At 54.8% G+C, this 27,748-nt stretch overlaps 2 protein-coding genes across 9 annotated transcripts; one reads left to right on the forward strand and one right to left on the reverse strand.

The window, feature by feature from the left end:
• The first annotated feature begins 645 nt into the window (after positions 1–645).
• MISP (mitotic spindle positioning) lies at positions 646–6,915 on the forward strand. 2 transcript variants are annotated; one of them, XM_032093029.1, is made up of 5 exons: positions 646–746; positions 2,847–4,975; positions 5,372–5,583; positions 5,989–6,027; positions 6,282–6,915. In XM_032093029.1, exons 2-5 carry the CDS (start codon positions 2,965–2,967, stop codon positions 6,366–6,368), a joined length of 2,349 nt encoding a protein of 782 aa, XP_031948920.1. In that variant the 5' UTR covers positions 646–746; positions 2,847–2,964; the 3' UTR covers positions 6,369–6,915. The 2 variants fall into 2 exon arrangements, with proteins under 2 accessions (XP_031948920.1, XP_031948921.1); XM_032093030.1 differs by lacking the exon at positions 646–746 and adding an exon at positions 1,243–1,387.
• Positions 6,916–8,584: 1,669 nt separating this feature from the next.
• On the reverse strand, positions 8,585–27,528 carry LOC116435955 (uncharacterized protein KIAA1958 homolog). Of its 7 annotated transcripts, none has more exons than XM_032092690.1 (6): positions 27,344–27,528; positions 18,861–18,941; positions 13,035–13,119; positions 11,950–12,843; positions 11,685–11,835; positions 8,585–10,178 (listed from the first exon to the last, which is right to left on the reverse strand). In XM_032092690.1, the coding sequence occupies exons 3-6, from the start codon at positions 13,035–13,037 to the stop codon at positions 9,313–9,315; spliced, it is 1,914 nt and encodes a 637-aa protein (XP_031948581.1). In that variant the 5' UTR covers positions 13,038–13,119; positions 18,861–18,941; positions 27,344–27,528; the 3' UTR covers positions 8,585–9,312. The 7 variants fall into 7 exon arrangements, with proteins under 7 accessions (XP_031948581.1, XP_031948579.1, XP_031948580.1 ...); XM_032092688.1 differs by having other exon boundaries at positions 11,685–11,847; XM_032092689.1 differs by having other exon boundaries at positions 11,685–11,844; positions 27,344–27,527.
• Between the last annotated feature and the right edge of the window lie 220 nt (positions 27,529–27,748).

The raw sequence follows: 27,748 nt of genomic DNA on the forward strand, positions 1-27,748 counted from the left end.
TGAGAGCACCAAGGACACTGTGCCACGGTCCTGCCCTTGTCCTGGCAGGTGCCAGAGGTATCCAGACCAGGCTCAGGGTCGCATGTCCCCAGGGAAGGAGAGAGCTGCCCAGCTGCGAGGAGCTGGGACTGGCAGTGCCAGGGCTGCTGTGGCAGCGAGGGCACCTGCCTGTGCAAACACGGGGTTATCGGCGGTGTGACAGGAGAGCCCGGGCTGCTCCTGGCACGTTGCTCAGGGCTCCTCTGCCATGCCCCTACCCCCGGGGCTAACAGCTACCCTGGGGCACAGGGTGTGGGGGAGAGCTGACATCCAGCTCTCGCTGTAGCTTCAGGGCTCCTCAGTGCCGTAGCTGCTGCGTTCATGGAAGGGCAGAAAGCGCCTGGAGGAAGGTTTGTGGCTGCATGGCCACAGCACCGCGCCGGTGTATTGAGGCACGGGCACGTTGGGGCACACGGGCACGTTGGCGCGTCGGGGCATCAGCGTGTGCCACAGATCGGGGCCAAGGGCAGCCCTCTGGGTGACGGCAGCACAGGAATTTGGGGACAGGGCACTGAGCCCAACGTGGTTCTTGGAATTGCCCACGGCTCCCTGGTGCTGAGCTTATCAGGGCCTCGCAGCCACCCTCCCGCACCCCCCACACCCCACCGCTGCCACCCCGGCCACGCCCCGGCAGACGCGGATCAGCTGGGTGCCCCGTGTGGCCTCCCCGGAGCATGGGGACCCCTGCCCCGACGGCTCCCTGGACAGTAAGTGCGGCGTGGTCGGGGGCAAGGGCAGCACCGGGCAGTGGGGGGATGCTGTGTCCCCCTGGCCTTGGAGGGACCGGTGCCCACACAGGGATGCTGGGAGCGAGGGTGTGCAGTGAGGGCTGGCGCTCTCTGGCATGGGCAGCAGAGGGACACTGGACATGTGCTGGGATGTTTGTGTGCATCAGCCGGTCCGCGGGCAGCCCTTGGCTCAGGGTGGGCACAGGGTGGGTGCACTGCAGCTCTGTAGGCCTGTGCAGAACCCCCGAGATGAGGGGACCCTGGAAAGCACCCCAGATGTCTCCTCATGGTGGGGGTCCCAGGCCAGACTGGTGGCAATGTCATCTGCTCTGCCCAGACCCTGCCATGGTGCTTGGCTATGCCGGGGGCAGCCCAGCTCGGGGGGAAAAGCCCAGGACCCCCAAGGCCCTGCAGTGCCACAGCACCAGACAGAGCTGAGGGAGGTAGAATGTTTTGGGTGCAGCTCTGGGAGGGGCCGTTCAGCTTGCGTGGAGCCGGCCGGGAGCCCTGATAACAGCCCGGCTGGTTTCCCTGTCCCTGCTCCCCTCCTGTGCCAGCCACCAGCGCTCCCCAGTGAGGGGATCCCCTTCGAGCCGGGACTTTGTCCCCCTCCAAACATGGTAAGAGGCGTGGGCAGATGGTTTTCATTATCCAGGTCATTGGGGGAAATAAAAGAGCAAGAGTGAATCACAGCTTGGGGAATTAACAGGGAAATTCAGCTGGGCATGGCTTCAGGCAGAGAGGCTGAGGCACCGGGGCTGGGCACGGGGCTGGGCAGCAGCTCCAGCGGTGAGGCATCGCCTGGGGCTGGCCAGGATGTCCCAGCTAATGAGACCCACGTGCTCCTGCCCCAGGAAAGATTTAAAAAGCTCCTGGCTGGAGCCCAGCCCCGCTTGCTCTGTGGGAGGGTGGTGAATCCCGGGAGGGCTGGAGGTGAGCAGGGGAAGCTCGGTCACCGGTGCCGCTGCAGGAAGGAGGCACGCACGGAGTGCTCTCATCCTGGGGATGGGCCGGAATGCTCCGGATGCAGGGAACACCGGGCACCTGCTTCCATCTGGGCGAGCCTCACCCTGAGCTGTGCTTGACAGTACCGTGGCTCCCAGGCTCTGGGCTGCCCCTGCCATCACCGTGGCCTTGCTCCCATTTTGCTGCATAGTCCCAGGAGGCCGTGAGTGCCTGGGAGCGGTGCCCAGTGGTGACACACCCTGACCTGCTAGGGCTCACAGGAGCCCAGCCAGGAGCGGTGACAGGTGACAGCAAAGCCGTGGCTAAACCTCAGCAAATAGTGGCACAGGATGTGGTGCCAGCTCCAGGCACAGCTGGCTTGTCCACGGGTGACATCTGTGTCACCAGTTCTGGAGCCAGGAATGGCACCTGTGATGTGGCAGCCGCTGTCTCATGGGGGACCCACCTGTGCTGCCCCTCCCTGTCTGGCACCCGCTGTCCCAGCCAGCTGTGGCCCAGCCAGCACTGGAGGATTGACCCTGAGGTTGGGGCCGTTCACTCCTGCCCTGTGTGCCAGGGGGGTTAAAGTCCCCTCGTTTTATGAGCCATGAAACCATTTTTATGACCCTGCTGTTTCTAGAGCTGGGCTATTTGGAGGCACCTTTCTGTGAATGTGTGAGGAGATGTTCCAGGCAGGGGTGGCCCAGGCACCAGCACCGCCTCTCCCTGCCAGCACTCCCTGTCCCTCCCTGCCCTGTGCACGTGGAGAGGCCCGAGGCTGTCCATGCCCAGAGCAGTGCCAAGCTGGACGTGGCGTCACCAGGAGCTTGTGGCTGAGGTCTTGCTGCCTTTGGTGGTGCAGGCAGCACTGACTGCCTGTGGCAGGTTTGGCTGTGTTCCCTCAGAACCCAGCCAGGCTGGGGGACAGAGGTGGGACAGGCTTCTGGGCTCTGTGGCAGTCCCTACTGGGAATAGCGCTTTGTGCTGTGGCTGCTCCTGCCCCACACAGGGCAGGTTGGTGTGACAGTGTCTGTCCCATGCCGAGGACGATGGTACCAGGCTGGGAGAGGGGCTGCACCCCAACCTCTGCTCCTTCTGCTGCTCTTAATGGCTGCTCTCCCCTCCTGCTTGCAGGGCCAGCCAGGTCCAGACCCTTGGCCTCCACTGAACTGGGACTCTGAGGGTGCCCTCGAAGCTGAGCAGTGGCCCCTGTTGGAGACGAGGTTGGCAGAGGGGTGACTCTTCCCAGGAGATGGACAGAGTCACCAGGCATCTGGTGTTCCAGCTCCCACAGGCCTCGCACAGGCACGACTCGCTGGCAGACCTGAGGGCCAACAGCGACGATGATGTGTTTGGTTCTGCTCAGCACAGCACCCAGAGGGTGGAAAATGGCTACAGCTGGAAGAGGAGGTCGCAGTCACCCTCGTATTTCCTGGAGAGTGGAAGAGATGTCTGGACCCCATCCCCGGACAGGGAGTCTAAGCTAGAGGTAGTGAGATCGGGAAGCCTGTATGACCTCCGGGCTTACAAGGGTGAGAGGAAACCCTCGAAGCTCTACGATGACGAGGAGCAAGACCTGTACAGGGTCCCTCCACCCAGCATCTCACCTGAGAAAGCCAGGGAACTCGAAGATGAGAGGAAAGAAGTCATCCGGAGGCAGGTGATGAGGAAGAGCTCCACCATCGCAGAGAGATGGAGCTCCATGGATGAGCTGAGCTCCATCAGCACCGGCGTGGGCAGCCAAGGTGAAGGCAGGTACACCGGCAGTGTCCCCACCAGCTTTGCCATCTGCTTTGACAAACCTTCCCCAGGCAGGGCTGTGACGCCCGTTGACCCTGAGAATATCGACACAGAGCAGATCAACTTCTCTGCGGCTCGGCAGCAGTTCCTGATGCTGGAGAAGACCAACCCAGGCTCATTTTTCAGCCCAGGGCAGCAGGCCATGTCCCCAAGGCCAGAGTCAGTGACAAAAGTCTCCAGGGAAGAATGGTACAGCCCTGAGATGGCCACAAAGGCTACAGAAGGCTATGGCAGTGCCGAGGCATCAAGCCAGCGCAGGACAGACCAGAGTGTTTATCAGGTTTATGGTGTGTCCTCATACAAGACACCCAAGAAAGATGAGGTTTATGCTCCCAGAAAGCCTCACACGGAAAGGTCATATCCCATTGGGAAGATGTCCATCCTGACCAAAGCATGGTCCAGAGAAGACCTGGACTCTGGCTTGGGTGAGATGTATAATGAAGCCACTGCAGGCTACACCAGCGATGGAAGCACCTCCAACGAGACCCTCAATGTGGATCTGAGGGCCAGCAGCAACGAGCTGGACAAGGAGACGAGGGTCAGCAATGAGACGCCCATCGAGCGGGAGATCCGCATGGCGATGGAGAGGGAGGAGAACCTCTGGAAGGAAAGGGGGATCCAGCGGCTGACCTCCAGCAGCGAGCTGGTGGAGATCCAGACCAAGCCTGTCCTCAACATTCACTCATCTCCTGGCCCAGGCAGGAAAGGGAAGGACAGAGGCCGCGCTTCCCTTTATGTCCAGAGGGAAATTGAACAGGAAGCCAAGCGTGAGGAAGATCTGAAGAGGCAGGGGAGGCTGCTGGGGGCATATGACAGGGGGACGCAGCAGGAGCTGGAGGAGCGCAAGAAAGTGTTTGAGCAGGAGGAAGCCCCCCCGCAGAAGCCCACTCCCCTGAAGCGGGCAGAGGAGAGGAGGAGCTGGTTTAAAGAGTTTGTGGTGGAGCAGCCCTCGAGCCCCAGCCCTGCAGAAGACACCAGGGGTGGGAAAAGCATTCCCAGCTACACAGCGAGCATCGCGCACTTCCAGCTGTCCCAGCCGCGCTTCGCCGCCAGCAACAGGAGCCGGGAGCAGCCCTTGTTGTCCCAGCACGCTTCCGCCAGCACCAGCAAATGGGGGAGCGAGGATTCCTGGGGAGGAAAGCTTCCCGGCTCCACCCCGAGCCCCGCCAGCACTGCTGTCCTGTCCAGAGAGTACTTCTCCCTCCCCTTCTGGAAGCCCAAGGTGTCCTTCGTGGAGGACATGGGGACGCAGAGCCCGCTGCGGAGGGAGGATGGCCAGGAGGAGCAGTACCGCCTGCGGACATGGAAGCCCCAGACGTCGGTGCTGATCGAGGAGGAGATCCGGAGTGACTTGCAGAGGGAAGAGGAGCTCCAGGAGCAGCGGCGGCGGCAGCGGCAGTGGCTGATGGACACCTACAGTGACGGTGTTCCCCAGGAGGGCTCCCGCTCTCGGCACAGCTCTGGTAAGGGAGCAGACAGACAGAGTGGCAGAGAAATGATTTTGTGGGATGCCTGTAAGGACTCCTGTGTGCTGGTAGCAAGTTGTCCCGGGAGAGCTTGATACCAGCATACTGGAGTCAGCAGGAGAACTGCTGCTGAGGAGGGATAGGCTCTGCAGGATTCCAGAGCCGCTCAAGTCTCGATGAGTTTGTGTCATGTTATGGCAGCAAACAGGGCTGGAAGGGCCTGGAAGGGCCCAGGTAATGCATTTTGCCCAAGCGCGGGGTCCCGGCTGTGACCAAACCTGCTGGACCTGCCACAGAGGCAGGTTTGGGGCAGGGGCCTGACACTCCTGCAGGTCTCCACCCCCTGGGAGTGGAACTGAGGTCCCTCATCCCCCGATGCTCTCTCTCTCACAGCTGCCTCAGGTGCCAGTGGCAGCTACTCGGTGTCCGGGTCTCCTGCCTCCTCTCCTGCCTCACACCACACGGGGGTCCTGGGGCTGATCTCATCCTTCACCCCGCTGAGAGTGACCAGTTCCTCCCAGCGCAGCGCAGAGACCCTCACCCCTGACTCGTCACGTTCCAGCCCCTTCGAGGAGCGGAGGAGGAGGGTGAAGGAGGATGGAAAGGTGAACATGCCCACCCTGTTTGTGCCAAGTGGCTGGGAGGCTTGAGCCTGGGGGAAGACTGGTGGCTCTGGGGCTGGTGGTGTCTGTTCCTGACTCCCACCTGGAGTTTGAGATCCAGCTGCTCAGCTCGGTGGGAGACGCGGCAGCGGTGGCACCATCAAGGGGCCCCCCAGGCAACACCTGCTGTCCAGGGCTGCCAGCACTGGGTGGGACTGGAGAGGAGCCGCAGCTTCCTCCTGTGGGGGATCCTGGCCTGAACTGTTCCCCCAACCCCAGGGAGGGCATGACTGCATCTGCTGCCTTCCCTTGACTCTCCTGTGCCCCCACTGGGGGCTGGATCCGGCTGCCCCTGGATATTCCCCTGCCAGGCTGCCATTATCTAATCGTGTTTTCCTCTTTCCACAGTACGCAGGCATTGAACCCGTTGACAAGGTCAACACAGAGGTAAAGCCCTTCACGAACGCAGGGGCTCTGCTCACCCTGCCCTGACACCTCCCACATTCCCCAGCTCCCCTCACTCCTGGAGGCTTGTGGGTGGACAGGGGTGGACAGGATGGTCTTGGCTCCCACAGGCACCACCTGGGTGGACACTATGTCAGGCAGAGCGGGTTGGGGAGCTGGTGGAGGGGCAGCTCTGCAAACCAGATCATTATAAAAGTCTCTTCTTTTTAAAATCCTGCACGTTCTGGTCTCTGCAGGTGGTGGAAAGCACCCGAGTGTTTCGCCACAAGAGCATCATGGCCCAGCGCTGGGAGGCCGGGCAGTACGTCCGGGATGAGGACTGAGGAACCCCCAGGTCGGGGGCTCGCCCCGTTCAGGATCAGCTGATGCATGACCTAAATACTCGATCAGTTCCACCCTTGGCCATTGCAACAATCAGAGATGTGTACCCTGCAAATCAATCTGGTTTATTGTTAAACTGATAATCCTTCCATGCAATAGATCTGCTCCTTCCTCCTCCTCCCTCTGGGGTGGAGGAACACTTTTTTTTTTTTAAGAGGGGGAAAAATTGGATCAGTATCTTTTTTAATCACTTCTGCCTGGAGCCAGCCAGGTGAAATCACCCAGTAATTCACTTTGCCCCTTGGGAGCTGTGTCTCAGGCTTATGAAAAAGCTGTTTTATTTCTCAGTGGTTTTAGGTTTTTAAGTACCACAAGGCTGATCATTGCCTTGGGGGTACCTGGACTGAGGCCACAAGATCAGTGCTGCCGTGGGACTTGGGAATCAACATTGGTTTAACCCCTGTGATCCATGGAAATGCAGCAATGGAATATAAATATATACATAAATGCTGTTTATTTTGCTAATTTATTAAAGAGTTGTTGCTCTCTCTCGGTCTTCCAGGCCTGTTCTGTCTGCCTGCTTCACTGGTTTTGCTCCAGTGTTTCAGAGGAGCCCCCGTGGTTGGGATGCGGGGCTGAAGCCGGAGCCTTCCGGGGGCTGCAGTGGGGGGTCTCCAAGGCTGCTGGGCTGGGGGAGCGCCGGGATCCCACCGGACGGGTCTGGGAGCACCCTGGGCCGGTGGGAGCAGTCCCTGTCCGGGGCGGGGGTGGCACCGGGGGATGGCACCGGGTGGGCTTTAAAGTCCCGTTCGACCCCAACCGCGCCGCGGTCCGTGCCCGTCCGCCCGCCCCCGCTAGGGGGCTCCCGGGCAGCGCCCGCGGGGCCCGGTACCGACCCGCCGGGACCCCGGTACCGACCCTGCTCCGTGAGCGCTGATGGGGGCCCGGTACCGACCCGCCGGGACCCCGGTACCGACCCGCTGGGACCCCGGTACCGACCCTGCTCCGTGAGCGCTGATGGGGGCCCGGTACCGACCCGCCGGGACCCCGGTACCGACCCTGCTCCGCGAGCGCTGATGGGGGGCCCGGTACCGACCCGCCGGGACCCCGGTACCGACCCTGCTCCGTGAGCGCTGATGGGGGCCCGGTACCGACCCGCCGGGACCCCGGTACCGACCCGCTGGGACCCCGGTACCGACCCTGCTCCGTGAGCGCTGATGGGGGCCCGGTACCGACCCTGCTCCGTGAGCGCTGATGGGGGCCCGGTACCGACCCGCCGGGACCCCGGTACCGACCCTGCTCCGCGAGCGCTGATGGGGGCCCGGTACCGACCCGCCGGGACCCCGGTACCGACCCTGCTCCGCGAGCGCTGATGGGGGGCCCGGCACCGACCCGCCGGGACCCCGGTACCGACCCTGCTCCGCGAGCGCTGATGGGGGCCCGGTACCGACCCGCCGGGACCCCGGTACCGACCCTGCTCCGCGAGCGCTGATGGGGGGCCCGGTACCGACCCGCTGGGACCTCAGTCCGCTCCGCAAGCGCTGATGGGGGTCCAGGTACTGACCCCCCTGAGATCCGGAGCCTGCTCCGCCGGTGCTGGCGGGGTCCCGGTGCGGACCCGGGCCCCGCTCAGCAGATGCTGACCGGGCGTTTCCCCGGTGGAGCCCCAGGGAGCTGGGAGGTGCCCAGGTGCTGTCACAGGGGGTAGATAGTGCAACCTCTTTCTCCCGTCAGCAGCCGCTCGTTCCCGAGCCTTGCGACCAGCGAGGGGGAGGGAAGAGCCCGACCCGGGGTGGTGTCGGGGCTGAGGGAAGCCCGGCCCCGCGGGGAGCAGAGCTGTGCCCGCGGCCGGGTCCCCCGGGACCGGCGGGACCCTTGGGAGAGCTGCTCAGCCGTGCTGTCGTGGCGATGCCACCGGTGCTCCGCAGCACGAGGGGAGCCGGCAGACACCCTCCAGCACTTGAGGAGTTGTCTTTTTTAATGTCTCTTCAAACGTCCTTAAGTTACTTCTTGATGTTAAATTGGTTGAATGGGACCAATTCTGGCAAAGAGCTTGACCTCCAAGGCCTCGTTTGATACCACGGAGATGGCTCATAGGGCTTCAAAGGGCCCAAAGCTCTGTGCCACCAGGCTGTGAGCAGGGGAGACTGAGCACAGCAGGGAACAAACCAGTGTTCCAGGAAAACATCACCTGCCATTCAGACACAGACAGACAGGACTGAATTAAAGGTTCTTTTATTTGGCTCTGTCAACAATGCAACCAAAAACCTGACTGAGCTGTTAACAGGCACTAAACAGTGCTGGGGTAGCTGAGCAGAGCTGAGCACACCTTCCAGTGCCTTCGTGGAGCTGTGTTTTGCACTCCAGGGAAACCACTTACCATAAAACCTTTCAACATTGTCAGACACTTTAAACAACTTCTTAAAACAGCCACAGCTTCTTCATTCTACGAATCTTTCCTTAAGGGAAATGACCTGAACCTTGTCAGAAGCATTCCTGCAAAGTTGGGTCGGCAGCATCATCGCTCTCCTTGTTGTCACTCATCCTTCCCCGCAGGTCTGTGCCCCAGGCTGAGCTGTGGGGGGTTTCAGCCCCAAAATGTGGGTGCAGCTGATGCTTCTGGCCAGGCTCTGCCACCCCCAAGCCCTCTCCATATCAGCACTGGTTGTTTGTAACAGCACTGACCCCACAGTAGAACATTAACTTGTTTAGCCAATGTGAAACTGGAGATTCTTACTAACTCACTGAATTACCAATTCCAGTAACAGAAACAACAAAAAGGAACTTCCCTGGAAGCCAAGGCGCTGCAGATCTGTAGGTTCCTTCAGTGCCAAGGTGAAGCCCAGCAGAAGGATGTTTGTTCTCAACCTACACCAAATATTGCAATAGGATTCTGTTTCAGAGCAGCCTTGGAGCAGTTTAAGGGGCAAAGCTGAAGGGACACTTCTATTTCCTGGTCTTCCTTACAACTTCTTTGACTCCCTGGTTAACAACTTTCAAGATCTTATCCAGTTTGGTTTTTGTCAGTGCCTTCCTGCTGTACCACACTTTGTCCCAGATGGAGCACAGTGACTTGGGAGACAGGTAAAGAGGGTGGTTATCATTCATCATGTCCGGCGGCCTCCTCCTGGCATACTCCTTGTAACTGGCAACTGGACAGTTCTCTGGATCCTCAGGCTTGGCAAAGAGCCGTGGGCTTGGCTCCCCTTCATTTCCCTCTGGGCTCAGATCATCCTTCCACTCCAAGTATTCCACCTCTCCTTTGGTCTTCCTCAGCACCACCTGTCCCCAGCACAGCTGGTAGGTCCAATGGTGGGTACTTGCCCCAAACCCCCTAATGAGGTTGGTGAACATGAGGTGCAACAAGCCCTGAGGGTGTGTCTTGCTTAAAATTCCCTTCTTAAAAAGGTTTTTCACATCTTCATCTGTCATGTTCTCCACAACACTCCACATTTCCTCCTTCTCCTTTTGGAACAGGTACCAATGCTTTAATTTCCAGGCTTCCTGAGAGGCCTTGAACTCTACCCCTTTCAACATGTTGTACTTGTAATTGTGGTCCTTGAGGTACCGGTCGATGCTGCGCTGGAAGAAGCTTAGGGAATTGGAAGAAAAATCCATGCCATTCTGTCTCTTGGTGGAGCTGAAGAATGAGACCAGGTAGCGGTCGAGGTCTGCAGGAGGCAGCGTGTGGATCTTGCGCGTCTCAGAGGGGTGGTGCAACTTCAGCCACTCTTCAAACACTTTTATGTCCCCCAGGGTATAGTTTCTCTTTTTCTCCTGATTCTTCAGCACATCTAAAAGACAAGACACGGCTTTGTGGACAGCAGGAGCCCACAAAGATCAGTAAAACATGAGAAGATGCACCTGCCTTTGGGAAACCATTCAGAAAGGACAGGATTCTCCCTAATCCCCTCCCCTAGAATTGTTGGTCATATCTGTGTTCTCCACAAGCCAGCACCACCCAACCGTGCCCAACTCTCCAGGGAAAGTCAGGCTCCTTCCTGCTCCCTCTTCCTTGGCAGCTGGCCCTGCTCACTGCCACAGGGAAATTTCCCTCTTAATGTGAAATAACAGCATGAACCAAAGTTTGGGGTGGACGGTGAGGGAGAACAAACAGGTGAGTAGAAGTGTACTATGATTTTGTTTAAAGGATTGCCAGGATTCCAGTTGGGCTCTCTCTCAAGTTGTCATGGCAATACCACATCTACCTAGTTCGATGTAGCATGAGAAATGAATTCTTTGGATTGCTGGAAAGCTCCATCTGCTTGCCTGTGACTTGTCCAGGGCTGAGGAGAGGGAGATGGAAAAGGGCTCACAAGCCAACACCTAGAGATTCCCCTTTTTGCACCCAGGTTCTTTTGTACAGGCTTAGTTGTCATCCTGAAAGATTGATCCCTGTCCCACTGGTTTGGGGTTTTGGCCTGTTTTGTACTGACTGCTCCAGGTGCAGAGAGGAACAGCTCATTAATCCGTAATGTTGAGGCCTCCTCTGAGCCATGAGCCAGTTACCTTGGCAGTAACAGCTACTACACAGATATTCCCAGAAGAATTCCCAGTCCCTTCAGAGGACACATGATGTCAGTCATGAAAATAGTAAAATACTGCTCCCAAACGCCAACTGTGGCAGTTTGTGTGGTTATGGCTCCACAAGGAACAACAACCCCATAGCCTTTCCAGGACCAGCACTGGTGCTGTAAGCACATTCCAGGCAGACCCCAAACGCTCCCTCTGCAACCTCTGCCCTTTCCAAGGATGTGCCCAGGCCCCTGTGCTTCAGGACAGCACATAGGAAAACCTTCATTCTTGTAAGGACTAAAGCAGTGTGTGGAGTTCTGCATTTTCCATGCAGGACTGACGCTCTGCTGCCACTGCCAGCACTAGGAGGTTTTACCACTGACTTTGGTGCAGCCAAATTTCTCTGCATTACTTCTTGTTTCTTTCTCTTGAGACCTGAGTTCACCTCTCTGGCTCCAGTTTCCCACAGGGACTCTCTCAAGTACAGCCAACATACTGTGTGGGGATACTGGGTAAAATGGAAGACCAAAGTATTCAAACTTGTTTGGGCTGGGGCATAGCCAAGAACACCTTTGGGCACCACAGATAAGGGCATTCCCTACAGAAGTACCAATTCCTTTAGGCAGGGAGCTTTGTAGTCCCCTTGAGCAGAAACAGCAGTGCCCTAAATCCAAGAGATTTACTAAGATGCTGCAGTACAGATCTTGGCAGTGATGTGAACTCACCCTCCTTGGATATTTTGGGAAAGTGATTAATAGAACACCCCCACACCCCTGCAGACACAGAACTCCAGGCTGTCTTACCTCTGTTTGAGGCTCCAGGTGGATTGCTGTCTGGACTCTGGAAGGCTGAAGAACAAGGTATCTGCCCGGATCCTGATGTCTCACTGTCCTCATTCACGTTCTCAGCACCATCCCAGCTGGAGCTTGGTGTGCCACACTCTGGAGAGCTCAGCTGGAGATGCTGCTGAACATCAGCAATGGCTTGGAACTCAAATATCACTGAGGGCTGTGCCTCAAGCTGGGCCCTGGCTTTGGTGCTGCGGACTGGAAGGGATTTGAAACATACCTTTGGTGCTGCTGACGCTGGGAGGCTCCTTGCTCTGGAAGTTTCAGCTGTGGGCCCTGTAGCAGTGAAAGGACCCAGCCTCAGGACGTTCCTGCTCGGGTCTTCTGGGTCGCTGACAGGAGCCTGCAGAATGTAGGCACGGGTTAGGGGTGGCCTTGCTGTGGGGGCAGAGGCAGCTTTTTGGGGGTCTGTTGGCTGGTGCGATGCCGTATTCTGGCAGTGGAGCATCTGCAACTTCTCAGCAGACGGCTCTGACACATTATCCTGGCTGATTCTGTCTCCCTGGTTGTCTTCATCTGCCTCATGCTGCTCTTCATCAGCGATGATCTGTAAGTCTTCATCACTTTCTGACTTCAGGTCCTGTTCACCAGTTTGGACTATACCACCAGACACCGTGAAGTTCCGCTCTGCTGCAGAGTACAATGTTATGGGTTTCCTGGTATTTTGACTCCCCCTGGGCTCATTATTCCTTGTGTAGGTGCTGTCAGCTGTCTGCTCACTGAACCCTTGGGATCTGCCACATGACCCCGTGCTCCCAGAATCTGCTTGACCTATCTCAAAAGATAATGGGGTCAGCTTGAGCCTCTTTTCCTCAAAGCTACCTTCCCTTGTCAAAGACTCAGAAGACAGGAACCTCTTTATCTTTCCTACAGCCTCAGTCTCTTCTTCACCTCTGTCACATAACTTTCCATAGTGCCAGTGATAGGCGTGTCCGACTCTGCACATCCAAAGCAGAGCGTTGTCATTGCTCAGGGGACCCGTGTTATGCACAAATTCCAGGGCTGGGATCTGGTTGCATATGGTCCCGTGACTGTGTGCCCAGATCACAAGTTTGGAGAGATCTGCTTGAAGGGAACTGGCACTGCTGCACCCTCCATCACTGGCGCTCTTGCTCTGTAAAGGTGTGTTGGAGAGAACATGAGTGAGAGAGGATGTGCAGACAAGAGCAGTCCTGGGGCTGTTTCTGTCCCTCCCCAACAGTGCAATAATTGTAGACCAGCAATTTCATCTCAGGATTCTTTTTAAAAATCAATTTGTTCATTCTTTCTGTCTGTGCTATCATTTATGCCATAACAGACACTCACCATGCTGCTGCTTTCTGTCTCACTGAGCCTTCTCTCAGGTGGAGATCAGTAAGTGACTCTTTGAATGGCCTTTCTCTCTCAGAACCTGAAATGATCATCACATGTGTGTGCTATATACATGGATGTGTGTATATGGATATATATGTATATAAAACCCTGACCAGAAGATGCAACTGAATTTCTCCATGCTCAGCCCACTGCAGGTCTGTGCCCTCCCTGGGCTGAGCTCCCACTGTGCTCCCAGGAACTCTACACACAAAACCTGACTGGGGTAAATATTTGCAGGATCAGCCTCTGCAACACCAACGAAACGGAAACTAAATATAAACACTGAAAATAGAATTTTACAAACTGAACTCTGCAAGCTATTCCTTCAGCACTCCGTGGTTGGCAAGCTCTGTGTCTCCAAGTGCTGATCTGCAGAGAGAGAACCAGAAATAGTGAGGCTGGTTCAGCCTGACATTCTCTGACTTTGCAAACAGTAGCAAGAGGCAGTTTCCCAACTGAAGAACTTGCACATGCAACTCGTATTTGTATTAGAGACTAAATCTGAAATTCTCCCATCTGTTTGGAAGGCTCCATGCAGCAGCCTGGAAGTCAACCCTGTTTCTGTGTCACAGGGAACATGTAATGTGCCCTCAGCACCATGGCAGCCCTGTGTAGCCATTGCCAACACCGTGCGTTCGCATCTCGGTCCATGATTAATTAAAAGCTTTGCAATTAGTGGTGGTAAAAGAAGCAAGGCTGAAAACGCTGGACACGGGGACCTTGTCTAAAGTGGTTCTTTGAGCAGTTCTTTTGAGCATTTCTGGCCTAAACGGGACACAGCTCTCGGGGAGAACAGGCCCTGGCTGGCTGTCAGTGAGCACACGCTGCGCAGGTACGGGAGCTCCAGCCCCAGGGCTCCTGCTCTCCCAGCGAGATGGGGAACACGGGAGAAGCCCATCCCAGCTGACAGCTGTAGGGCTGCTCTGTAACCCCTGAACACGGTGCTTGTCCGCAGGGATTTATCTCAGGAGTGTGGTAGTTAGACTGAGGGTTAAGCCAGCAGCACAGGGGCAGGAACGGCTGTGCCGCAGAAGTGCTGGCCCCAGGCAGAAGCTGTGCCCGGTGCCCTTGGTGTCCAGTGAGCTCAGTGCCCACCCAGCACCAGCCCAACACACCGGCTCTCCTGTCCAAAGAGAACAGGTCACACCTCTCGCAGGTGCCAGCCGACAGGGAATGACAGGGAAGCACAAGAACTGCTCCCTTTGGGGTGAGCCTGCAGCACAGCAGCACAGCTCCCTTCTGCACTTAGGCTCCATCAATCCATATGTTCCTTCCTAATGATAGCACAGATAATTTTAGCCTGAGTGCTTGGCTGTTGCATGTGCCAGCGCGTGGAATGTGCAAAGGCAGGGTTTACTGAGAATTTTTTACCGAAATCCGCTGCTGCTTTAACAAAAAGTCAGACAATAAAAGCCTTTTTGGAAGCAGCAAATGCAATCTGAGCTCCTGATGTTAATCAAGGCCTTGTATGGGATCTACTGTTCCCGTGAGCTCACTCCTGATGAATCCCAGCAAACAGGGTGGGGAATCACCTCCAGTGGCCATTTCAGCTGCCCTGACCCCTCACAGAAACAGGCTCTGCCCAAGCTTCTCCCCAGAGATGTTTGACCTGTTCCCACCTCCCCAGGCCAGGCAGCTCACAGCCTGCTCCTGCTAAGCCCCTACAAGACGAACATAAACTTGGGGGAGAACCATTTTCCCTCCTGAAGTAAAAGAGAGTTTTATCTTCGAGTTCAGTCCATGCAATTCCCCGAAAGGGCTGAGCCACTCAGACAGACTCAAAGGAACTTCCATGCCAACAATCTGGTGCCTTCAGTCAGTGTGGGAAAAGGTAACAGGAACGGAAGCTCCACATGGTCGTAAGGCCACAAAATTACTGACTTGGCAGATGAACATCTTGATCCCTATCACAGGCCTCTGCAAATGGAATGCTTTTATCTCTCCTTATCTCCAGGCACATGTCTTCCTCTTCCTGATCTCTTGGAAAAAAAAAGCCTTTTTTTTCTCTTGCTATTTAGTTCCCAGCACAGGCTCTGGTGTTCAGCTACAGACCCTTCAGCCTGCTGTGGCCCTCAGACTTCCAGCAGCTGAGATTTTGCTAAAGAAATGGCAAATGGAATCAGCCTGGATTCACAGTCACAGCTGAATGAGAAAAATGACCACTGTCCTTCCCCCAAAGGCTGAACTGGCACATGTGTCTTCCCTTTGAATAATAAAAATCCATCTTGATCGTTTCCACAGTTTTTACCTGCTTTCAACCACCCTGGGATCCCTGTGGGGAGAATTCTGGGCTTGGAGTTTGGGGCTGAGGTTTATTTTGGAGCCTTGTGCCTGATTCAAGTGTCTGTGTGGCTGGGAGTGATGTTGTGGGTTAATCCTCTTTCCAGGAGAAGCTCCCATCTGATAATGGACACTGTGTACAGGACCCACACCTTTCTGCAGGAAAACAGGACATTCCAGAGCTGTACAGTAAAGGATTTAAATTTTTTTTAACCCATAGGGAATTCAGTCTACTGCTAAAACCTATAGTTAGGTGAATTCAGGCTCACTTATGGGGAAAAAAAAAAAAAGTGGTTGTTTTTTTTTTTTTAATCTACAAAGTTTGGCTTTCTCAGGGCCCACTCCACATAGCTTTCCAGGCCTCATTGTTGTGGGCACTGATTTCACCTCTGTATTCCAGAAAATGTGGCCAAGTAATTTCACAGGAGTCCCCAGCACTTCAGGGGAGACTGAACTTTGGGCTGACTGAAACACGGAAATGCTTTTTCTGTTTTAAGACTTTATGTGCGTCCTTTGAGTCCTTGGGGGGAGGGGAGGGAAGCCAACTCAGCACTTTCTGAGATTTATCCTCCTGTAAGGTCTGTCAGACAGCCACCTGAGAGTATCACCACTGGGATGTTCCTCTCTCCCCCTCCCAGGTGTGCTGAAGGCCTGAACCCATAAAACAGACACAGCCTTGTGCAAACAGTAGCACTACATAAAGACACTAATTTCGAGGCACTAAAAGCTCTTTGCCCCCTCTGTCCTTGTCCCATTGCCCTGTGACAGCCCTGGCTGGTTCCTCTCACGGGCTCCAACGCTTGTTTTGCAGATTAGAACCTGGGACACGCACGGAGCCAGAGAATTGGAGAGCACTGGCTTCCCTGCTCCAGATAAGACAGTGCAGGAAACTGCAACAATCCTGGTAGGAAAACAACAGGATACAGAACAGCTGTGCTTAAACTTGACTCCTGCCCCCTTCCCAGCTCCCTTGGGAAACCCTCCCTGGAGGTGAGGGGACCTGGGACAGTCCCCAAACACACACGTGGGGCATTGCCAGAGCATGGGGGCATTGCCGGGGCCGTATCAGGGCAGGAAAGGCTGAAGCTGCACTCAAACACATCTGGCTGCAGGATGGGAGCTGAGTGGAGCAGCTGCAGCTCATGGCTGCCAGAAATCATGGAGCTTGTCCCACCCTCCTTAGCAGGAGCCTGGGGGGTGGATCCATCATTTCCTAGCACATCGGTTTTCCTGCTCTCTGCAATGTTTGTTTCTCTCCTCATCTGCCCTGTACAAAAATCTTCTGAGCCACCTCTTCAGCTCTCTTCCTGCTTCCCCACATCCTTCCACCAACCTCTCCTGACCTGCTTGCAGAAATACAATTCCCAGGATACATCCTGTACTTGCTACAGGGCACCATGCCTCCATTTTGAGAGATGCTCCCAGAAAATCCCACCCGGCGTGTCTGCGGAGGGCAGGATCTGTCTGCAGGCACTGGCTCCGAGTGGGAGACAGACCCTGCTGGAAAACACTGGCCTCCTGCACCACATTCCTTAAACAAGAGCTGTTTTGTTCCAAGACTCAGACACCACTTTTTCCCCGAGTTCTAATTATCTCTGCTCCTGAGGGGCTGCGTTCCAGAGCCGCTGGCCTGGGATGTGACTGTGAGCACTAAATCAAGGCCTCTGAAAAGTGCTAATAAAAGCCATGGGCAGCTGGCACTGCCAGGGCCACCAAACAAGGATCAGCCACCAAACCAGCCTGAGTAAAGGAAAAAATTCATCGGAAACCATGAAGTTCTATAAATAGGAGCTCATGTTGTATTTCCCAGGAGGAAGCTGGAAAGCTGAAATCAGCGATGGGCAAATCTGTGACCTGGGCAGGAAATGCTGCAACGTCACTAACACAGTGTCAAGGTGCAGTCCGGGGGCACCTCACACCTGTGCCAGTGCCCCAGGGACATCTGGCTGGACTGTCCCCACGAGTCCATGTGCAAGCTGTGACAGATAAGCACGGAGACGTTACCGGCACAGCCCAGCCGCGGGGATTGACCGTGTCCCCCACCGCTGTTTGTGTGACAGTGGTCTGTCCCCTCACCCTGGGCACGAGCTACCGGGGTCCACAAGGCCAGTGCAGGAGCATCGCTGCTTCACTCGCTGTTCTCGGGGTTCGTCCCCAAGTGCCGGGCACGGGGTGGCTCCGGTACCTCCCGCTGCACCAGCACCTTTGGTCCGCCCGGTTCTGCCGCGTTTGAGCGCGCCGGGCTCCCGAATCACCCGGGAACGACGTGGGACGGGCACCCTTTTGTTCGTGCTCCCCCGCGCCCGGAGCCGCCCGGTACCGGCAGGGGGAGCTCGGCTCCGGTACCGGCGGAGGGCGCTCGGTCCCGGTACCGGCAGGGGGCGCTCGGCCCCCGGTGCTCGCCCCGGCCGCGCCGGTCCCGGTCCCTCCGGGAACCGCAGCACCGCAGCCAGGCCCGCACCGGTGCGGCAGGGCGGGGAGAAGGGAGTCCCCGGGCCGGGCTCGGTCGGTGCTGCTCTGCCAGTACCAAACAGCCAAAGCGAACAGCTGCCGCTTGGCGAGGGAAGGGCGCAAATCCTGTTTGATTTGTCAGGGCGTTTATCGCCGTTTTTTTACATTTCTGAGCAGCCTTTTGAAGTTTGACTAAAATCATCGTGTGCTACAAGGTGTTTCTTCAACCATCTGCTAAACTGAACCGAACCAATCTAACCCAACCCAACCCAACCCAACCCCACCCATCAGTGCTGGGAGCAGGACACAGCACCCAGCTGTGTTTCACCTCTGTTTTGGGGCCTGGCACCCACCCCTCTCTGAGCTGAGCTAGACCCTGTCCCCTGTTGTCCCACCTGCCCGCAGACCAGAGCTCACGTGTTTCCCCAGCACGCTCTGGCTGGAGTGTGGCAGCAATTTGTTATTAAATAGTGATTGTGGTGAATCTGTGACTTGTAATTAAATGTAATTGTTCAAAATGGGACATCGTAACCTAGTTCTTTTACAATACAGACCATCTTTAGCAACTGACACCTCAGCTCCTTCCTACCCCTGTCTAAAGGCCCTGAAATCGAGGTGATTCAGCCTGGGGATGCAGGACTCAGTCTCACCAGCACTAGCTAACACTGCACTGCTGCACCCCAGGTGTTTACGGAGATTTGCTGGGATGTGATGGGAAATGGCTCCTGGAGACAGGAAAAAACATTTTGTTGGTAACCACGTACCTTGCAGGGGAGGGGAAGCTCCTGGGCTGTGGGATGGCTTGTTTCCAGTCCCTGCTGGCTCTCTGGCATGGGGAGCACAGAAGGAACCCCAAGTTCTTGTCCCTCACAAAACATCCCCCTGAGCAGCACCCCAGGATTTTGGCCACAGGCAAATGCATTGCTTTATGCTCCCTAGTGATGCCATGGGACACCTGTAAGACTTGCAGGCTCCCACCTTTGGAGCCTTGGCTCCTGCTCAGTTTTCTACTCTGTCCTTGTTTTGACGTGCCACTGTGTCCCTTACCTGCTCCAAGGTCAGGCAGGCAGCCTCCCACAGAGCACAGCACTGCCCAAGGACAGGATCTCATCCAAGGCACAGGGCAGCCTAGGAGAGAGGGAAGAGAGGTGTTAGTTAGGAAAGAGAACTCCAAGCAACCTGCCAATCCCTTGCGTGGGATGGAAGCAATAAGCAAAGCTCTCTGCCCTGAGAACTGAGAGCCCTCAGCTTTGCTGGGCTCTGAGTGGCTGCCTGGGGCAGCAGCCAGGACCAGCAGGATCTGGAGAGTGGCTCCCCATTGCTGTCTGCCACTCCTTGAGAGCAGAGCTGAGAGCCCTAGGGATGAAAACCCCACAGCTGGATGATTCTTTGGGCAAGAAACTCACACTCTGGCCTTGGATCTGGGAGAGCTGCAGCCGTAACACCCTGCCCAGAGTGGGAGGAGGAGCAAACCAGGCAACTCCGCTCTACAGATTCCAGAGAAACCAGAGCCAATGGGTGGTTTGGATCTGGAGTCCTCAGCTGAAACTGCCCCTGAGGGAAGGATTCTGAGAACTGACTTACACCTGCTGCAGAAGGAACTTGTCATCTTGCAGGATGGAATGAAGTATTTCTCAATAAATAAAGTATTGTCATGTATTTTTTGAGCCCTGAAAATGTATCTGAACTGCCCCTTGGAGGGAACTTAGCTCCACAGGGAGAGTGTGTGAGCTCATGCAAATGCTCCTCTGGCTGAAGGTGCAGACAGTACTTGCACAGGAGGGAACCAGGAGTGATGCATCCCCAACTTCCAAACCTGCTGCCAGGCAGTGGGAGTCTCTTTTGGGCTGTGGTGATGCTGGTTTTACCTAAAACCAGGAATGCAGTGCTGTGGTGCAGAGCAGGGAGCTCTGTAGTTCTGCACACAAGGAGCCCCTGTGCCTGTGTTTTGGGGATGCTGGGGCCCCATGAGGCACCCCTTGCACGGGCTCGGGTCATCGCCCACCACATTCACTGCCCTGGTATCGGAGAGCTCACCAATTAAATATTAAAAACTTCTAAAGGATATTGGGTTTCTTTTGTTCCTTTGGCATCACCAATGTTCTCAGTTCTCCCTGACTTCAGATGCTGCATGTTCCTGCCTTCATGTTCTTTTAGTGCTTAATTTCATACTTCCTTTCCCTCCTGTCTGTCACAGGGAGCACCTGCTGTACAATCCAGACCAGGAGATGGCATTTAGGGAGCAGATTCCTCACCCAGATCCCAGTCTACAGTCAAACCACCAATTCCAGCGTTCTGTGCACAGGCCGTAGTGTGTCCTCATACACTTCCACCCAGTTGATGCAGAGTGCTTTGGCTTTGAGTCTGGAATCAGAATGTGAGATTCCTGAATGCTTTCACCATCTGAAGCACAAGCAAACCTTCACACCACGAAAGCAAAAGCCCCTCAGTCATAGAGCAAGGATTCCCTGAACTGTTCCACTGCACAACATCCTTCAGGAACATACGGGCCGGCAACCACGAGATGTCCACAGCATAACTGCAGCACTGACAAACCAATTGAGCCTCAGCAGCTGCCGCTGGGGAGGTTTTATTCATCCCCAGCACTGCCTTTTAAACTTAAGTGCCACTGAACAAACACATCTTTGATCCAAGCAGGAAATAATTTGGAGCTTTGTGTTTAATAGAGCTGCAGCCCTGGGGAAATGATGCCATTCTTGGCTGGGATGACAATGGGGCTCAGGGCAGGCACAGAGCATGGCTGTCCCCATCCTCTCCGAGCCAGCTGTGTTTGGACACCTTTGTTCTTGACTCAGTGTGGAAACAAGCTGCACGGGGGCCAAGGCTCCTGAGCTGCCATGTGTGGCACCAAAACACAGGATTTGGGGAGGGGGGGAGCAGGATTTGGGCAATCCCCCCTGTCCTCTTGCTCCTTCTGCCTTTGGAGTCTCTCATGTCCCCCTCAGCTCCAGGGGACCCACAGTATGGATTAGGGGGCTGCAGACACAATCATGGAAGAACACGTGGGCAGTACTGGGCTGTATGCACCTGTGTGATCCATGTGCCCGAGGTGGGGGCACATACACCTGTGTGATCTGTGTGCCCAGGGGGCACACACCTGTGTGCTTCCATGTGCTTTGGGGGCCACACACACCTGTGTGATCTGTGTGCCCAGGGGGCACACACCTGTGTGCTTCCATGTGCTTTGGGGGCCACACACACCTGTGTGATCTGGGTGCCTTGGGGACACCCCCCCCCCCTTTATACCGTGGACACCTCTTCAAATGTTGCTGCAATTTTTAGCAGTAAAATCCTGTGCTCAGAGCAGGGATCGAGCAGCAGGCAGGCTCCACACCGGAGGGAGCATCCCTAGGCGCTCTGCAGGTGCCTGTCTCTCTGTCAGGGCCCTTTTTCATTTAAATAACCTGTGCTCAGACTGTGACATTCCCCTGTCTGGAGTCATCTGGCATCTGTGCCATATCCATTAGAATGGTAGATGCAACAGGAGACACCTGAGGACAGAGGGGCAGAGCTAAGGTTTCAGGAACAATCCCAGAGCCTGGCAGGTGAGCGATGGAGATGGTGCAGCAATAATGCATGAGCTGCGCCTGCCTGCCCTCGGCCCTGCGGCACTGCTCGTCTGGGAGCTGCTGTTCCAGTTCCCTCTGAGCTCCACCACAGTGCCACCCGCACTGCTGGGAGAACCAGTACAGCACAGCGGCCCAGTAACGGACTGGGAACGCCAGGTGATGGTGGGCTGGGAGAGAAGCAGATCCGGGGGCCTGAGTACTCTCAGAGTCCTGCAGAGCCCCCCCAGGTTCCAGCTCTGGACATTGCTGCTGAGCCAGCAAGCCCCCTCGAGGGGCTGATAAGGCACTATACTCAGGGAGTCACAAAACCAAATCATTGTAAGGAAGTGAAGGAGCTTTCCAGGCCATTGCTGGGCACAGGAAAGCAAGAGAATGGCAGTCAGCTCTCCCTGCAAACCAACCCCTGACTAAAGCAAGAAGGAAATGCAGAGCTGGAGCTATGGACAGAACAGAAATGGTGTTTACTTCCCTGCCCTGGGATGGCGGGAGATGTGCTTGGAAGGAGGGTTGTTTGTATAAATAAATGTTCATTCTTGGCAGTGGAATGCAAACTATGCTGAGGGGCTGGAACCAGGCACTCGGGAAAGCTGAGGCCAGAGCAAGGGAGAGACGGAGTGAGGCTGCAGAGAGGAAATTCACATTCATTTTTAGCAACTTGGAGAGTTTCTCAAGCCTGCTTGACATTTTTAATTATGCTGATGCAGAGCCCATTTCAAGGACAAAAAAAGTCAGGATTGCAGGTTAAACAATTAGGAAATTTCACACCAGACAGTGAGGAGCAGTGTTGCCTGGGGGTCTGGAGACTCTCTGAAACACGGGATCATCTTTCAGCCTTTCTAGACAGACGGAATTTGAATGTCTTGCAGAATCCTCACCCAGGTCAGGAACTCAAGAGCGTGGCCCTGTAAACCTCTCCTGATGGTATTTTCTGCAATCACATGGCAGGCAGGAAAGATGAGCCTGAGCCACTGCTCTTTGTCCAGGCTTTCCTGCAAGGTTTCTGGAAGGGCAGGAAACCATCCTGCAATGTGGCATCGACTGTGTCAGAATCTGTAACTTTACAGTGGGAAACACTGCAATTTCTCGTGGAGAGTGAGCTCAGCTCGGTGGTGTCACATCACAGAGTCAGGGCCTGTCTGTTTTCCATGCTCAGAAAGTGTTGCATTGTGACCTCAGGGTCTCACTTTCCCTGTGTATTTGTGGAAAAGAACTTTACCTGCCTGCTCACCCACCGTCCTTTCTGAAGAATGTGCAAGGACCTGTCCCTACATTTCAGTTTGGGTGTCAGGGGCCACGGCTGTGGCACTGGAAGGGCAGGAATTGCCTGTGTTGAGCAGAGATGTCAGCCCCCTGCTCAGAGTCCAGTGCATGAGCTGGCACCGGGCTGGGGACAGCGGAATGGAATTGGAACCCACCTTCTCTTTGAGATAATGGAAAGTCACAGGGAGGTATCCAGCTTTGGGCATGAATAAATCATTACAGGTATGAATTATTCAGGGCTCAGCCCTCCACATGTGCCAGCAGCATCTCTACTGTGCGGGGTTTCTTCCCCAACACTCCAGGTCTATGGTAGGCTGACGAGTCCAAGTATTCAAATAAGATTAAAATAATTTAAAATCTATCAGTAAAAAGCTTCTTGAAAGTGCTGTGACACCTCAGGCTGACATTCCAATGGTCAGGCAATGTCTGAGCTCCATAAGCTGTCCCCAAGTTAGTCACAGCATGGGATGGGAATAAGAAGTGGCTCAGGAAACTGGGAGCACAGGTTGGAGAACTGGAATGATGGGCATAGAATCAATACAGGAACCAATGCAGCCTTCTGATAACCTCTGTCTAACACAAACACAGGTATTATCTGGATTTCTCAAATGCCAATAAGCAATTTTGGTAGCACTTGGGGGATCAATCAAAATTTCTGGCTTTGAGCTGTGCTGTGAGATCAGTGGCTTTGCCTTAAAAAAGGCTAGTGCCTTTTTTAAAACCCTGTTTATTATGAGCTGAAATGGGTTGAATGAAGACCTGGTTTGCAGTGACTGGAAGGATGGGACTGTTAAAGCTGGTTAGAGTGATCACTGTTAGAGTGATGATTTTAATGTCAGAGCCCAAATCACTGAGCCTGGGGCCCAGGAGAGCAGGGGCAGCCACAAGCCCCAGCTGCTGCCAGGTGATTTCTGGGGAAGAGCAGCAGCTCTGGGATGAGTTGCAGGGGGTATAATCAGACCACAGATTAATCAAACCACAGATTACTCAAACTATAGCCTAATCTTCACCATTCCAGCCGCGACTAGGAGGGAGAAAAGTCCTGTGTTGAACAGCCAGGAAATGGCTGGTTCGTCCCGCACAGGAAATGAGTCACCCCAGAGCATCGGGAGGAGCTGTGGGGACAGGGAAGTGCTGAAATAACATGGACGGGGAATAGCAGAAATACAGAAGTCTCTTGCGTCGTGGATTAAAAAGAAGGAAAGATGTAAAACGTGAGCTCTTGTGATTCTACTTCAAATTTGAAGTTCATGTAGGTGCTTGCAGCATGAAATACCCGTAGAAGGGGAACTCGGAGTGTGCGATGGCAACACAAACCATGCCCACGTGCAGCTCTCCTGCCTTGCAGAGTGTCCCTCACCTGCTCAGCTCTGGCCCTGCACAGGAAGCCTCACGTCACTGTGGTGGCAGAGCTCCAGTCGGGGAGCCCATACACAGGTTAGGAATCACAGAATCATGGAGTTATTCCCCCTTGTCCAGACCCTTGTAAAAAATCAGTCTCCAAAAACATTTCTTTTTATTATTGACAGCACATTAAGCCCAATTCCAAACCCATTTATTTATCAGCTACCAACCAGAACATTCTTTGATAGTACTGCATGCTGCCAAACTCTCGTGGATCAATGGAAGAAACACTCCCCTCACTCATGTCCTGCTTGGAAAGCCACGTCTGGGCAGGTATGAGCTGCACCCCTTCCAGATGCTGGAACAAACACAGCCAGCTCTCCCACTCCTCCTCCTCCAGCCACCCCAGCTGCAGAGGCACTTTGGGTCCCTCTCCTGGTTCCTTCCCTCAGGTATGAGGAGGGGAGGCCGTGGGTCAGAGCTGGACGTGTCTGCTGGACTGACAAACCCTGCAGGGATTCTGCTCCTGCTCGGATTCCGCTCCTGCTCTGCCCGCCCCTCACTAACCATTCCCAGAGCGGTGATGTGGCATCGTGAACGATGCACAGAAGAATGTTCTGGCACCATGAGATGCTGCTGAAGCTGCCAATACACTTTGAAATAAAAACGCCGTGTTCGCTGAGAGGGGCTGAAAATAAATAAAAGCCACAGAGAGAAGCAGAAGGATTGTAGACACCCCCTGCTCCCTGTTTTTTTTGGGATTCAGTGGTAGCACAGTTATCTGTGCGAGTTCCCTGGTTTAGGGCCTTGCTGGGAATAATGGGGCAGGAGAGGAACTTCCAGGAAAACAATTGTCACTGACAGCAGTATCCAGGATGCACCGGTCTACTCAGGGGTTTGGGCTCCTGAATTATGCCCTGTTTAGGAGGGTTCTGGTTTTCAAACCGCTGACAGAAACGTTGGGTGGAAGAGGAAGGAGAAGGGGAAGAGTTTTGCCAGTTTGTGAAGGACACGGTTGCAAAGAGAAGTGTCCGTGACCCCACACGGGCTGTGGAGCTGTGTAACAATACAAAGGGAAAAGGCAGGAAAGGGCCCGTTTTGTTTCAGAGAGTTTTTCTTCCCTGCTGGTGAATTAAATGCCAAGAGATAACACATGCAGGAAGGGCTCAAAAAGGGAACAAGCTGGGTGTGCCCCAGAGCCCTTCCCGGCCAGAGGAACCAGTGCCAGAACCAGGGTGGGACGTGGGACGTTGCTTGCTGTAGGATCATACAAAAGAAGCTGATTCATTTTTTTCCCTTTGCCCTCCTCTTTTTTTTTTTCATATCGTTATTTTCATCTGGGTTTGTTTTTCAAAACAAACACAAGGACACATAGGGGCTGGTCCTGCTCCCTGCTGGGTTTTCATTTCAAGTGTAATCTTGTTCTTAAAAGCATTTTCCCCTTTGGCCCAGAGAAAACCACAACAGTGTCACTGGTCACTTGTAGTCCCATAATACCTGAGCAGATGCCATCTAAAAAATTCTGTTCCTATTGCAGGAAAATGGCTGATAAAATGTTGCACAATCATCGTTACTGCAAGAACTGTGGAAAATCAGGGTGAGCTTGCACAAACCTTGAAGAGCCTTTTAAGTCAGACCACACCTGCAAAGGAAAGGCCTTTGGAAATTGGGAATCCTGTGGTGGCATTCACCTTTGTTTGCTCTGCCAAAGATACCTGAAAAGCACCTGGGATACCTGCACATGCCGTATACTCATGTCAGCAACCACTAGACAATCAGACCCCGTCCTGGCCTGTGATCTGTGCCGAGTGTTAATGAATGTTTTCAGTCTTTGTGGGGTGTTCAGAGTACTCTTCTTTAGGGTACAGAAATACCCCGTATTAAAAAAAAAAAAAAAAAAAAAGAGAGATTCTGTCTCCACAGCATCCTCTACCATCAAGGGATTCCTTGCTTTGGGAAGAAACACCTCCACGGGAAATACACCTTAAACCAGCCACAGTTCAAGGGAGTGCAGGGAGCTTGTGCTGGCAGTTAAATTCCTGCTCTCTTTGATCACATCACTTTATCTCTCTGGCTCTCAGCTACAGTGGACCCATAATCCCATCATTTTCCCATTCTTTGCCTCATTGAAGTTGTAAATCTCTTATCTGAGGCAGCAGCTGAGCCTTTCATATGCAGGACACAGTAAATAACCTGGTTTCAGATAGGTCTAGTTCCCGTCAGCAATAGGTCAGAACACACTTTTCCTTGGTTTTAAACTCCAGAGGGGCCAAACTGGAAACCCAGTAAGCCAAAGATTTGGGGAATCAGAGCTCCCAGCTTCTGGAAAGATCCAAGGCAAAGGGAAGCTCCTGCATTTCACAGAGGGTGAGAAGAGTGAGGCAGGCAGGTGATGTTTGATCCTAGCCACTGAAACCCCTGAGCACTGCCTCAGTGAGAAATGAGGGCTCTGGCCAGAGGACCTGGCACAGGAACACGGTTTTTGGAGAAAACAGACCATTTCACTTCTAACTTTTTCTCTTCCCTACTCACATGTCAAGTGTGCGCTTGAGAGAGACACGAGAATTCAAAATGCGTGTCTGTACCTGCCAGAGTTACCTGACACAAAGCAGAAACACTGTCCAGGGATAACACTCCAAATTTCCTTTGCACTCTTATTTTAAAAATAATTTTCTGAGCCCTCCCATACACAGCTGTGTCACAGCCCAGGTGTTTTACAAGTGCTGCCAAAGCAGAGGTGCTCTGGCAGAACTGCCAAACACTCTCACAGAAAAGCCCTGGGTGGGAGGGTTGGCAGGGCAGAGGAGCCTGGCTGAGGGCAGAGCTATAAATTAGCTAGAAACTGTCCAGTTAATCCCCGTGGGGTAGGGCAAGTGAGGCTCAGAAAACGGGCACTTGACACCGGAATCCCCAGCGAGCAAAAACTGCCTGTATTTAAACAGAGTGTTTCATCCATGGCAGCAGTGGCTCCATGGAGCAGTGGTGGGGAGGATCCAGCTGTGCCCGAGGGTCGGGGTTGGGGACAGACCCCCACACTTGTCCCGGTCACCCTGCGGGAGCCACGGAGAGATCTCACACAAAGCCACCGCAGTCGGTTGAAATTAACCAGAGGTGGCCCAGCACTGGCAAAGCAAGTCCTCCAGAGGTTTAACAAGCGCCGAATCACTGGAATATACATGAATCCCTGCAAAAGTGGGGCCTACAGGCAATGACCGACATTAAGAGTGAGACAAGCCGATCTAATTCCGCACTGAAGTGCCCCTAATGGGCCATAGGGCTGGGCAGCACAGTGTCACAACGGTACCTGAGGCTCGGCAGGTACGTTTACCGTCTTACCTCACAGGATCTATCTCTCTCTCTCTCTCAACCTCTGGTAATCTTTATCCTGAAGACATTAACTCCGTCCTCTACCTTAAACAAGCCCCTGCGCCCTACGCGACCCCTGAGAGGCAGCACAGGCGGACGCGCCTCACCCGGGATGGCGGCGGCGCGCGGCTTCCCTGCCCGCCCCCAACATGGCGGCGGGGCCGAGCCGCCCCCGCGGCCCCCGGCTGCACCATGTGCACGCGGGGGGACCCCCTTGCCCATATCCAAGATGGCGCCCAACGCCCTGATTCGGATGCCCTGCCCCCAATCAAGATGGCGGCTCCGGGCGTCATTCCGGCCCCCTTCCCGCTCTGAAGATGGCTCCTCCCAGCCGCCTCCCTCCGCCTACCGAATGGCGCCGCGCACCGGCGAGTC

Source organism: Corvus moneduloides, chromosome 28 (genome assembly GCF_009650955.1).
Source record: "Corvus moneduloides isolate bCorMon1 chromosome 28, bCorMon1.pri, whole genome shotgun sequence".
In the NCBI taxonomy this organism is placed as follows: Eukaryota; Metazoa; Chordata; class Aves; order Passeriformes; family Corvidae; genus Corvus; species Corvus moneduloides.